The sequence below is a fragment of the Carya illinoinensis genome, chromosome 4, assembly GCF_018687715.1.
Source record: "Carya illinoinensis cultivar Pawnee chromosome 4, C.illinoinensisPawnee_v1, whole genome shotgun sequence".
NCBI classification, from domain to species: Eukaryota; Viridiplantae; Streptophyta; class Magnoliopsida; order Fagales; family Juglandaceae; genus Carya; species Carya illinoinensis.
Genome location: NC_056755.1, coordinates 3,539,700 through 3,553,299, shown reverse-complemented (window position 1 = coordinate 3,553,299; position 13,600 = coordinate 3,539,700). Strand labels below are relative to the sequence as shown.

General features: G+C 35.8%; 3 protein-coding genes across 4 annotated transcripts; 2 read left to right on the top strand and 1 right to left on the bottom strand.

Moving 5' to 3' along the window:
• On the top strand, positions 1–5,299 carry LOC122308435 (ubiquitin receptor RAD23c-like). The gene is made up of 12 exons (XM_043121760.1): positions 1–193; positions 1,071–1,232; positions 1,374–1,427; positions 1,544–1,620; positions 1,735–1,782; positions 1,967–2,144; positions 3,510–3,650; positions 3,720–3,785; positions 3,880–3,927; positions 4,029–4,135; positions 4,219–4,297; positions 4,887–5,299. Exons 1-12 carry the CDS (start codon positions 128–130, stop codon positions 5,001–5,003), a joined length of 1,143 nt encoding a protein of 380 aa, XP_042977694.1. The 5' UTR covers positions 1–127; the 3' UTR covers positions 5,004–5,299.
• A 2,268-nt stretch (positions 5,300–7,567) lies between these two features.
• Positions 7,568–9,118, top strand: LOC122308436 (IST1 homolog). Its single transcript, XM_043121761.1, has 5 exons — positions 7,568–7,971; positions 8,059–8,162; positions 8,297–8,468; positions 8,551–8,673; positions 8,768–9,118. Exons 1-5 carry the CDS (start codon positions 7,786–7,788, stop codon positions 9,035–9,037), a joined length of 855 nt encoding a protein of 284 aa, XP_042977695.1. The 5' UTR covers positions 7,568–7,785; the 3' UTR covers positions 9,038–9,118.
• On the bottom strand, positions 8,615–12,201 carry LOC122308437 (30S ribosomal protein 3, chloroplastic-like). Of its 2 annotated transcripts, XM_043121763.1 has the most exons (3): positions 11,857–12,201; positions 11,046–11,335; positions 8,615–8,840 (listed from the first exon to the last, which is right to left on the bottom strand). In XM_043121763.1, exons 1-2 carry the CDS (start codon positions 12,139–12,141, stop codon positions 11,054–11,056), a joined length of 567 nt encoding a protein of 188 aa, XP_042977697.1. In that variant the 5' UTR covers positions 12,142–12,201; the 3' UTR covers positions 8,615–8,840; positions 11,046–11,053. The 2 variants fall into 2 exon arrangements, with proteins under 2 accessions (XP_042977697.1, XP_042977696.1); XM_043121762.1 differs by lacking the exon at positions 8,615–8,840 and having other exon boundaries at positions 10,913–11,335; positions 11,857–12,200.
• Between the last annotated feature and the right edge of the window lie 1,399 nt (positions 12,202–13,600).

Genomic DNA, 13,600 nt, shown 5'->3' with positions numbered 1-13,600 from the left:
TTCTTCATGTAGTGACTTTCTTCTGTCTCTCTTTTTTAAATTTCTCTTCCACCGTCACATAGCCACCGGCGACGTCGGAGACTTTCCGGAGAATTGGACACTATACAGGTGGGCTTCCTTGAAGAAGATGAAGATCTTTGTAAAGACTCTCAAGGGTACTCACTTCGAGGTCGAAGTGAAACCCGATGACACGGTACCGGCGCTTTTCTTGATCTCTTAATTTTGCAAGTTTCTTTCCCTGATGGTCGTTTGATTATTTTTTATTGGTGTTTTATTTGTATTGCTATTGGGATTTATTGTGAATTATGTTTTCTTTCCTATTTTTTTTTTCTGGCAAACGAAGGTTAGGGTTTTTTTTTTTTTAATTTTTTAGCGGTTGATTTTTTATGTTCGTATAACCTGGTTAGCTTTTTTGGCGAATAATGCCTGAATTTTGCAATACTGAAAACCTTAGCGTGAATTGCAGGTAATTGGTTTAGTTTAACCTAGTTCAATTTCGGATATTTTATACGCAATTAGTGAGATTATTGTATTATAATGATTGGGCTACTTTTTAGTGCACTTTTGAGTCTCCGTAAGTTGCATTTAGTTCTTAAGGGAAAACTTCAACTTCACCAATTTTGAGCGGTTCTTGGCTGTAGTATACTTCTTGTGTGCTTGGGTTTTCCCGGTTATTAATGAACATATCTTACTTGCAAAAAAATAAGTGTTCTTAACGGTATGACATGTCAAGTGCCAAGCTTCTCTGTACTTGAAAAAGATATCAATGGTACTTTCCTTCTGTGCCTTTAAATCATCATCGAACACATTGTAAAGTTATCAAGTGTTAGTGTCCTCCTGTGCCCTTTGTATTACTCATTTCAATTTGTTAAAGTCTCACTAACTAGGCGCGTAAACAAATAATAATAATAATAATAATTAATTCTCCGACTTTTACAAAGGGACTGGCTGTGAGCCTGTGAGTTTCTATTTGTGCAATTCTATCCTATGTTTCCTCTGCTACTTTCTTTTAGTTTAATGTCATGAGTTTAAGCACATTCTTCCAATTCTTTTTCAAATAATATTTTCAGGTTGCTGATGTCAAGCAAAATATAGAGGCTCTACAGGGCTCTGTGGTTTACCCGGCGGCACAACAGATGCTTATTCATCAGGGGAAAGTTCTCAAGGACGCCACAACACTTGAGGAAAATAAAGTTGCGGAGAATAGTTTTGTTGTCATCATGTTAACCAAGGTGAATATGTTTATTAGTGATGTAATTTTAAGTATAGCTGTTCATGTGTCGTACTGGCTCTTAGAATTTAGTTCCTTTTTGTGTCCTTAAGCTAGTTGCTTTAATTGTTGTACTAATGCATGTGTGTTGGAGCAATTGCAGAATAAAGTCTCATCAAGTGGAGCCTCAAGTACAACAAGTGTACCCACGAGCCAAGTAAGTGCAGATGAGGCTGTTTCAATATATTCTACGGAGTCCTTTTATTGTTAACACTTAATTGTAGTCATTATTGCCATTTGAAGTTGCTCCAATAGAGCCACTTACCTGTGTAGGCGCAACCTGTTAGTTGGCCTCCTACCTTGATACAACCAGCACCATCATCTCAACCTCCTCCCTCAACTCCAGCACCGTGAGTTAAACCTCTTCTTGAAAGCTTAGTATGAGTTTGGAGCACCATATAGTAAACCTGCAGTTTGCTTCTTACTTGACTGACTTTTCTGCTTCTCTTTTTTGAATTGTGCAGAATGGAGACTGCCTCTGAAAACACTCCTCTTGTTGTCCCTCCTGCTTCGTAAGTATTGATAGTCATTCTTTTGGATACAAGACTCGTGTGATATTGATATTTAAGACCTTGTGTTTTGACCTTCAGTTTTCTCTAGAATTGTATAATGTTGAGGACTTCAAGCGATGCTGAATGATACAATATTTCTTTGATTGTATTGTTTTATTTATTATTTTCATTTTGGGTCATGCAGTTCTGAATCAGATGTCTATGGACTAGCAGCATCAAATCTTGTTGCAGGAAATAATTTAGAGGCTACTGTTCAGCAGATTCTGGATATGGGTGGAGGAAGCTGGGATCGGGACACTGTTGTCCGTGCTTTACGTGCTGCTTTTAACAACCCTGAAAGAGCTGTTGAATATCTATATTCCGTAAGTCTTTTCCCAGTCTTTGGGTTCATTGTCTGTTGGTAGTTCAGCTTGTGACTGTATCTAGCTTGTAAGTTGTGGATTCATATTTCTTTTCGTATTCATGTTTCAACTCATTTAATATTGGGCTCAAGTCATGGAGCAAACAAGTTCTAAATCTGTTCAACGTGTCAGTACAATGCAGTTTTACAGTTTTAACAATGTAACTTGCAAATAATGGGTTGCAGGGAATGCATGTTGGCCTTGAGGATGACAAGTTCTTTTTTCCTTCTCTAATTGGGCAGTATTTGTTCTGCCCATCATTTTGCATATCTAATGAGGTTGAAAACTATTCAAGTTTTCAATTCACTATTGTGAATATTTAAAAGCTTGCATGAAAACCTGGTTCTTTTAACAAGTAAGATGGTTGTATTAAAAAGCAAGAGGTGCTACCAAAGTACACCAGGAGTGTAAATTAGAAACACCTACTTTGAAAAGGGAAAAGTTTAAAATAATGAGAAAGAATAACTGGACAAGTTTAGAGATGCTGCCATTCAAAAACCATAATTTATCATGCAAATAAAAAACATAATTAATCCCAAAACCCAAGCCATACTCAGGCTCTCTCTCTCTCTCTCTCTCTCTCTCTCTCTCTCTCTCTCTCTCTCTCTCTCTGTCTCTTGTTTTGGGTGTTTTTATAATACATTATACCGTAAAGCCGTGAAGGTTTTATCCAACCATCTTTTGGGATCCTCCTAAGATTCTACAAAATTCTCCTTGACTTCGATTAAGGCTTTAATTGGATTGTTAAGTGTATTTGCAGACAGTATAAGTTTGGCAACACTTTTCTCCCAGCATCTGTGTTGGGGTCAGTTGAATGAGACATGGATATAAGTGGTGTTGGTCTAGTTTGTGGCCGGATGGTAATGAGAGCTGTTGTGGGACATGGTTGAAGGTTGAGAAAGGCTTGTAGACTTGTGATGCTGCACGACACATTCTAAAACTGAAGTGCATACTCATGAAGGCCTCAAAGTTTATTTTAATAACGATAAGGTGCTAATCATTGGAATTTATTCACTTACACCCTTTTCTTAACCTCATGCCACATAAATTGATGTGAAAATTTCATATAAACACACTTGTTTACATTCACATATTTGCGCCATTGGTACAGAATATGGGTATTACATCCTGTTTATGGCCAACTTTACTAGGATCTTGTCTTTTGTTGTATTCAACCTAAATGCTAGCTGCGTTGTTCATGTGGAATGTATCATGATGAGCATGGAACATGTTGCTCATTTTGTTATCACTCATTTTGAGTTGGATGTAATCATGTCTCTCTGTCGGTCATATCATCGGATTAAGTTGAAATGTAATACTTTTCAGGGAATTCCTGAGCAAGCTGATGTTCCTGCAGTTGCTCGAGTTCCTGCAAGCGGGCAGGCAGTAAACCCTCCTGCCCAGGCTCCACAACCGGCAGCACCTACCAGTGGGCCGAATGCAAACCCCCTAGATCTGTTCCCACAGGTAGATTCCTATTGATCAATAATTTATGGACTTTACTGGAAATGAATGAGTTTAATCTTCCTTAATCAGGGTCTTCCCGCTATGGGTACAAATGCCGGTGCAGGAACCTTGGACTTCTTGCGAAACAGTCAACAGGTATCTTACCTATGACTCTTTTCCTAACCTGGGTGTTGGCTTTATTGTCTACAAATTTGCTTGAGGTTCCATGAGCATTTTTTCTTTATTTCAGTTCCAAGCCTTGCGACTTATGGTGCAAGCAAACCCCCAAATATTGCAGGTACTCTAATGTCATGCGTCAGATTCTTTTTGTTGTCACTTTGGTCATTTTAGTAACTTACAGTTTAACATTAGTTTCTGCTAACTTTTTTTCCATTGCAGCCTATGCTCCAGGAGCTTGGAAAGCAAAATCCGCAACTAATGCGCCTGATTCAAGAGCATCAGGCTGATTTCTTACGCCTAATAAATGAACCAGTTGAAGGAGAAGGGTGAGATGAATATGATGCGTTTTTAGTTGCCCACTATTTATATATTTGAAGGTATCCTTATTTGCATGTTATTGTATGATCAGGAACCTACTGGGTCAGGGGGCTTCAGCAATGCCCCAGGCTGTGACTGTCACCCCTGAGGAGCGTCAGGCCATTGAACGTGTAAGTATGTTGGTCCTTATATCTTATTTCTAGCCCTTCAGTTTGATTGTCAGTTGTTTCTGCACTTAAAGAGTGAGACCCCCATAAGGGGACACAGGCCTCCATACCTTGAAGCTTCAAGTTGTATCCTATGTATTCCTGTCTTCTTGAATAAATATGTTTTGTAATTCTGCGAAACATCCTGTTACTTATCCAAAAAGAAAAAATTCTGCTAAACATCCTGTTTAGGTTTTTTTTTTTTTTTTTTTTTTTTTTTTTTTTTTCAATTCATCCTATATATATATATTTTTAGAAGTACTTCACTTGGATGAACTGACATGGTTTTATTTCTTTGGTACTTGTAGCTTTGAAATATCTGAAAATATATGGCTATGTTATTCGCGTGCAATTAGGCCTATTCATATGCATTTGGGAAAAGTTCAACCCAAATTTGTGGTCTGCAATGCTTTTAAGTGTTTAATTATCAACATCACCATCACACGTATTTTTTTTTTTTTTTTTTTTAAAATGTAGTAAAACCTTGTCTTATGAGGCAAGTTATGTAAAAGGACTATTCATGTGCTCTTTACTGACTTGGGATCTTTTGCAGCTTGAAGCTATGGGATTTGACCGGGCCCTAGTATTGGAGGTTTTCTTTGCATGCAACAAGAATGAGGAGCTGGCAGCCAACTATCTTTTAGATCATATGCATGAGTTTGAGGATTGATCGAAGTGGTCATCATATCTTACTTATTTTGCCCTTTTTCTGTTTATGTCAGACTTCTCTGCCTTGTTGATCATTTTGTTTGTCTTTAGTGTCTTTATCCACTCATTTGTCCTGTGGAGTCTTTGGAACAGAGATGCTGTCAAGATGTTTATTCTCCCCACCTTTTCATCCTTTGTATTCCTTAGCATTTCCAAATTTCTGTTCTAAATATTGGTTACATACCTTATACGCATAATTATTAATTTTGTGCTGGCACATGGAAATAGTGGCTTCTTTTCCTGTCCAGACTTGTTTAATCTTTTAGGTGGCTGTAAGGCATTTATGCTAACTTGGGCATTACCACGCAGACTGCCTGCACATAAATAGTAATTGCTACTTTTGCTGCCCTTTTATCCCGAATTATGTTCTTAACGAATTTGGATCATCACTCTGTTCTTAAATTTATTTATGTTGTTGAGAGAGAGCTTTAATTGAATTCAAGAAAACTATGTCGAGCTTATGTCGTGGGTATGTTGTGTAATTCGCATATTTTCCTTAGCAACAAGGAAAATAAATAGGAAAAAAAAAGCCCATATTAATTATGCACGTTCCCAGTGGAAACTGAATCCTAGAGGGAAGTATGCTTGAACCATGAATCATGTTTTCGGGGGTCGACTTCGTATCGTATTTTCGTGTATGAAAACATGAACATTGCAACAGCCTACCGTAGGACCATGACTTGGAGGATGCAGAAGTACATTAGTTTCAATTTTCATCTGGTGTGTTCACATATTCTTCTTTTCCACGTTTGGTTTGATCTGGAATTTCTGATACAGACAAATGGCGTTTGTTGAATAAAAGCCACTAGCCCATGGTACCGGTCACTTGCTGCGCCTTTTTATTTGACGGTAGGTATTCTGATAAACCATGAGGAACCTTTTTCTTTGATTTTTGCGATGCCGTTTTGAGTTTTCATTGCCTTAACAAGTGTTTTGAAATTTATTTATTTTTTGAAAAAATAAGTGTTTTGAAACTTGATGAGGAAATTGATGCAATTTGATGATAGGGCAGTGATCCAACCTCCACGTAACCGAACAATAGAAAATTTGCACCGATAGTAAGAGCCTCTTATCTCATCCTATTTTATCTCAATATTTAAATATTATATATGCAAATATTTTTTAATTTCAAATCATCAACTTTTTTATCTAATTATTATTTAATTATTACAAAATTTTCAAATTTTTAAACAAAACATAAAAGATAATTTAATATTTTCAAATTCTAAAACAAGAATAATATTAAAAATTTATATTCTAATTTTATAATATTTTAATTCAATTTTTTTTTTCTTTCATTTTTCAAAACCTTATAAAAAATTTCAACTCAAACAATTTCACTATTTTTTACAAATAATTTTATTACTATTTACAGATTATCTCATCTCATCTACCTATCCAAACCAGGCTAAGAAAAACACTTTATTATTATTGGGTCGTTAAGTATGACAGTATGTACTAGGGTTGAAAATTGATGCGTAGGGTGAATGATGCTTAGGGCCAGTCGAAATCGGTCGATTGGGGGAGAGAAAACCAATTCCATCGGTCTCGATTTGCGTTGTCATGGTTTTTAGTTTGTTGTTAGTGTTGTCTACGATGAAGGAGCGTTGTTGTGACTCTGCCATTAGTATGTGAAGAAGGTTTGGTAGAGAAGAAGAAATCCTAATGATTGAGGAAGAAGAAATGGGGGAGTTCGTAACTTGGTTTAATCCCATTTTGAAATGACACCAAACGCCAAACGGTGCCGTTCTATTAAATTTTTTTCCTCAGTCTAGGGTCTTAAATGATGTCATTTCACTCATTAAGTGAAACAACGTCATTTCTCTATAGGTAGAAAAAAAAGTCAGTTCAACGGTTTTTTCCAGGGTCGAACTATGAATCGAACTGGTTGACATTGGTTCCTATATATTTAACTTGCCTGCCGACTGATTCTTCGCCGGTTTCGACCGGTAGAGGCCGATTTTTCAGTTTGGTGTACATCCCTAGTATGTACTCCTCCTAGTCTACAAACTCTTTCTCAATTTCCATGTAGAGAAAAGTCTTATTTGTTTTGTGTGAAAATAGACTCTTTCTATACTAACGGTAAATATAAGGCTTTATTTGAATGGTTAAATGATATGAGATGAAAAATTTATGAATAGTTAATGACATGGTTTACGAATAGTAGTGAAATAGATGAATTAAGATTTTTATTAAATTTTGGAAAATGAAGAAAAAAATTGAATAAAAATATTATAAAGTTAAAATATTATTTTTGTTTTAAAATTTGAAAAAATTAAATTATTTTTTATGTTTTATATGGAAGTTCGAAAAAATTATAATAATTAGTAATAAGTAGATGAAAAAGTATGAAAGAAAATTAAAAAATATTTATTTTTAAGTTACGTTGAAATATTAAAATTAGATAAGATGAGATAATACTTAAGTATCCAAACAGTGCCAAGCCTCAGGTCGTTTAGGCTGAGAAGTGGTCAGGTTTCTGGGTTTCTTCTAGAAAAGAAGCTGCCTAGAATTGACCGTTTACGTCACTTGCCGTTCAGCAAAAAATATATGGCGGCGGCTAATTTTTAACAGTTGGCAGGCAAAGATTGCAACGATGACAAGTCATAAGACGTATCAGGCAGCATGGTCAACATTTCAAAGCATATAAGTTCTTTTGGTACTACCTACCCTTTATTGAAGTTCTTACTGCGGGAGGTCTTTGTGTTGCATAGAGCATCAGCATCAGCAAGGGCAAAGGAAGGATGTGTAGGAAACTGGATGCTTTGCTCGGAAGGAATTCCAAGACCTCCAAATTCAAAACCCTTGCTAAACTGACCATTTCCAGGATTACCATCCTCAAGAACCATCGCCAAGTCCGGTGCTCTCTTGCACATTCTGATGTCATCGAACTCCTTAAACTTGGTCATCAAGAGCGAGCTCTTCTCCGAGTAATTTCTCTTCTTTATTCTTCTCCTTCTCCTCCTCCTCCTCCTCCTCCTCGCATACATGCGGAATTCTAATGGATCTCCTAACAGGTTGAGCATGTGATAAAGGAGCAGAACATGTTAGATGTGTTTGCCATGATCGCAAACTACTGTGATGTCTTGATAGAAAGGGTTGAGTTACTTCAAAAGAACAGGTTAGTTTTCGCGAGTCCTTTGAATTTCAAATTTTCAATAGTTTTGTGGTGATGGTGGCTATAAGTTAGTTGGAAACCTAATTCCGTTACGCTTCCTAGTACTGATTTACCCGTATATGCATATGTTTTTACAGTGGGTGTCATGACGAGATCAAGGAGGGGATATCAAGCCTGATCTTTGCAGCTTCAAGATGTGGAGAATTCCCAGAGCTACAAAAACTCCGTCAGATTCTCACTTCAACATTTGGGAAAGATTTTGCTGATCGTGCTATTGAGTCGCGCAATAACTGCGATGTTAATCCTAAGGTAACTAGTTGGATAGTTCAAGGATGCATCGTCAAAGACTCATAATGTCTCCTTAAGTTAATTCTGTATTGGGTTTATCTAGATGATACAAAAGCTTTCGGTCCGACAGCAAAGCTTGGAAACCAGATTGAAAGTGCTAAAAGAAATTGCTTCTGAGATTGGAGTCACTTTGCATTTAGAGGAAGTTGCTCCTTTGGTTGTTGAGGTAGGGAAAGCTGTAGTACATCATAAATTAAGAATTTGCATCAAGTAAAATTTTGGTACTAAATCTTGAATGAATCCATGTTTTGTAAATACAGGATGACTCTCAGAAGCAGAGGCAGCTGGAACCTCACAAATCAGCCAACTTAGATGGTCCTCATCTTCGATCACCTGGAGAAGAGAGAATGGAGAATGAGTTCCCTGAATCCATAAGAACAAGGAAGAAGTACAGAGATGTAGCTGCCGCTGCTCAAGAGGCTTTTGAATCAGCAGCGTATGCAGCAGCAGCTGCAAGAGCAGCTGTTGCGCTATCCAGGTCTGAATCACGAGACAATGATCCAGATGATCATAGTGGTTCTTCTCATTGACAAGGAATTGTAATGGATGAGACCTAAGTTCTGAACTGAACGATATGCAACTTAAAAGTAGATTAGAACCTGAAGTATCCACTAAGCTTTTGCAATATCCATTTTGTTAACAATTACGGTTCAGAATCAGAACGCAAAGATGTGGCCAAAGGCAACCATTACAGAGATCACAAAGAATTTGAAAAGAGAAAAAAAAAATAAAAATAAAGTAGGAATATAAAGTCCAGATTCAGGAGATGGCAATTTGATGGAGAGGAAATTCCCTTCAAATCATGCACCAGAATGAGCCTTTGGGTAATGAGACAGTTTTTGATAGATATGGAAGCATAGCTAGCAAGGAAATGGGCAAAACGTATCGCGACTTGGATTGCAATAAACCATAGTGTCTCCCATGAGCAGATAGTAGCAACTTATCAGAAAATACAGTGCAATAGTATATGAGATCCGTCTGACAAAGGGTAACTTCAAAAGTGCTTTGCAGAAATCTCAAGCTGATCCCATCGTGAGTCCCATGGACGGCAAGAAATGACCCTTTTCTCAAATATTGTAGAGCACTTAAATGACTTCCCGCAAACATGGAGAAGATGGTATAAGTGATAACTAAATGAGTACATAGAGAGGAGAAAAGTTATCATTCTCACGGTTCTAAAGTTAAAAGCTTATTATAGTGTATTTTTACATATATTTTTTCTCACTTAATTATATACTTCAATTTCTGGTTCCTTGTACTGTAAAACTCCATTCCCATACCCCTTTTTTTCTTCTGTATAGAGTACATATGGTGTGTCTATATGACAAGAAAAGCATTTATTTTTTGAAAAATGATAATATGCCCTCTCATTTTGATCGTTCATGTATTTAATTTTTTTTTTTGCTTAATAGTTAGGGAAGTCATTATTAGTGTATTGGTAAGCCCAGATTTTACCAGGCATGTCCAGAGGATGAAGTAATGAAAGTATAGCTGAAGGTTTTTGGACCACCGGCTCAAGCCAAAACATGAATAGAGCTAAGTTGCAGAGATTGGAAATTTGTAAGAGGAGATCAAGTTGCAGAATGAGATTGAGGCAAAAGTGCTGCAAATAGATATGGTGGCAAAAATTTTGGAGGGGGTGGAGGTCGTCATTGTGGCAGATATGGTAAAGATTCTGGGTTCTGGTTGTTTTTTTAATAAGTGATAAGAGAATACGAGTAAATAGGCATAATCCAAGCACACAGAAAATATAAAAGAGAAAACACCTAAATACAAGCTAAAAACTAGAATAGGCTAAACGCAAATCATTAAGATTAACTCCATTCAATACAACAGCTTTTGCCCAAAAACACAAAGAACTAAAGAAAAACTCCCTAAGTGCTCCCATTGAACGCTCTTTATCTTCAAAACACCATCCATTCCTTTTGAACCATAAGCACCACATCAAACATGAAGGAATCATCTTTCCATATGGCAAAAATGCAACTACTCCCCTTAAAACCTTGCCAACATGCTAAAAGATCCACCACTTGCTTAGGCATCACCCAAGCAATACCCGCCCTACCAAAAATCTCATCCCACAAAGTCTTGGTCACTTCACAATGAAGAAAAAGATGGTCAACAGATTCACATCTTTCTAGATTCTGGTTGTGAAACTGGAAAGCTCTACCTCTAAGAAGACTCTTGTCTCACTACAAAAGATTCACTACTTACATCAACTCTCTATTGGCATGTATGCCTATGAGTTCACCCACCATGGTAAGTCCCAGTAGAATAGAAGTAAAATTACAACATCAAGGAACCCACAATGCAATTTCGGAAAATATAACTTCATACGGCTTAGAAAGTCCCCACCCCCACTCCCCCCAAACCAAAAAAATAATAAAATTGTGTAGCCAAAAAAATAACCAAACGAAACATGTATTTCCATTTACCTCTTAAAAAAAATCGAACAACGGGTTACAACAACAATAGCCTAACATTCATGCAAGATCAACCTATATAACCTAATATGCTGCAGATTAAAAAATCTCTTACATCGAATCTTATCCTAGATTACCCCCACTCTGCTGCCACAAATTAATGATATCCGTAGCCTGATTGAGAAGAATGATGATCTGCTTTTGAGATATCCAGGGTTTGCTCTCAAGCAACAGTTTTAGCTCCTCCCAAGCATCTTTCCTTGGCCAAAAGTAGTATGGACCCAATGGGATGGTGCCATGTCCCGGTATCATCTGGTCAAGTGCAATGCCAATGTTCTTCTCCATCCAAACAAACTTCAACACTAACCGCGGCTTCTCCAATGACTTCACAACCACCCCAAGTTTCTACAAATATCAAAGAAACGAAGCACTTCAATGACTGATTCCTTGTTCGGGATGTGGAGAAAAGATGCAAGTAACAAAAGGGCAAGTTTTGATCGATTTCTTTAATTTTATGCCCCCGCCCAATAGTTAGCCGTATTAGGCTCTCAATTACGTGCAAGTTCTTTTTCATTGTATTGCTGGGCTTTCCCCTAGATTTTCCTAAATCACAGTGTTTGAAAAGCAAGAAGTATCTTTTCCAGTCAGAGGGAAAACATGTTATTTCCCTAGCTTTCTATTTATTAATGAAATCAGCAAAACACCTTCAAAGGTTTTTAAATCTACGTCTCACAAGTCACCTAAAAATCCTCACTCGGAATTCACACAATTGCTCTCATAAAACACAAAGTTGAAAATTCTCCTTTTCACGAAAACAGAACTTCATATTTTATTTTCTTCCATTTTCTCAAGAACCAAACATAGCGCAAAAATAAAAGAAACATATACCACACGCAGAGAGTGTAAGAGAAAGAGAGTGAAGTGACCTCTTTATCCGGAGGGGATTCGGAAGGGGAATCATCATCTGCGAGAGTGTGTTCAGCTACTGCTGCTTCAGCGGTCGAAGCTGACGCTGATGCAGATAGTTTGAAGATTCTCGTCCTTTGAATGTGACTGTGGCGACTCAGTTGTTTTAACACGGACTGCGAGTGTGAATGTGGCCTTGCAAAGATTGGGGCTTTCTCAAAGGGTTTAAGGAAGAAGCTCTGTAAAGGGAACGCCAGGGGCTTCAGAGAAGGATTGAGGTTGGGTTGAATCGCCATTGGAAGCATCTTTCACTTGTTTCACGGACCGAGAGAGAGAGTGAGAGACAGAGGGACAGAGCCATTTTTTGTGTTGAGGATAAGGAAAAGATTATCGGGCAATAGGATACGGGCCAATTGGCCCAATTCCAACCCGACTTAATTATCGGATAATCCGAACAATCCTGATTTTATTTCTTTTGATTTTATCACGTACAAGTAAAGTCACGTATTAATCTATATATTAATATTAATTATTTTATATTTAAAAGTAAATTAATATTATTTTTAATAAAATTTATTTTTTGACCAATCATAATAAATTAATACACATATTAATACACAAATATACTTACAACTAGATTTTTTCTATTTTTTATTTTATCATACAAATATATATTATTTTAAAAAAATATTAAATATAGTCGTGAAATGAACACGAGTCACATATTATTTTTAAAAATAATAAAATTTATATTAAAAAATTAAAATTTTTAATTTGAGAAGTCAAATTATAGAATAATATTTTACAATAAAGTATATTTAATTTCTTACAAAATTGAATTAGGTAAGAAGCTTTTTTATTAATGATCATACAAAGGTATCAATCTGTCGAATTGTGTTGGGTTTTTTTGGAGTCATTTTTAATCAATTTGAATTTAACCTTTATAATTAAATGAATCAATTACTTTGATCTAACTCGACACACATATTTTATGAGTTAACTCAATAAGACCCATTTAGATGGTAACAAAAAAATAAAGAAAATTTATTTTTAAACAATTTATTATAAATTTAGTATAAATTAATTTTTTATTTTAATTTTTTAAACATTTTAACCGTTAAATATATATATATATATAAGAATATAAACATTTGACGCAAATATTTAATAGTTACATTATATTTTTCTAAATTTATAACGATTAATCACATAACAAGTCACTTTGATAAGGGATTGACAAGAATGACTCGTGATTTTCTTTTGGAATCTGCAGATTGAGTCGACACCACTTCATCATTACTCGTTAATCAGGTTTATTTGAATATAATTATGTCTAATCCTTTTTGTAATTATTATTATTTTATCGCTTCATGTGAAATAATGTATAGCCCGAATCATAACTTTTCAAAAGAGTTTATTTATTTTAAGTCGATATAAATGATACACTCTTCATAACATCGGGATGACACGATTTTTATTTAAAAAATTATTTTATAAATCAAATATTAATAATATATATTTTTTTAAAATAGACGGAGGCGACCAACGTAATAATTTTTTCTGAACGTAAACATATGAGCCCTATTTGTTGTGAAATGTTGGATTTGAACCATAACTATTAACTCAAAGGTGAACCCGTCATCATAATATCTTTAAAGTATTCAGCTGATCCAAAGTCTATCTTATAACCAAAAGTCAGACTTTATTATTATAAATAATTTTAACTTATATATTTTTCATTTTACTTATAAAAATAAAACATAT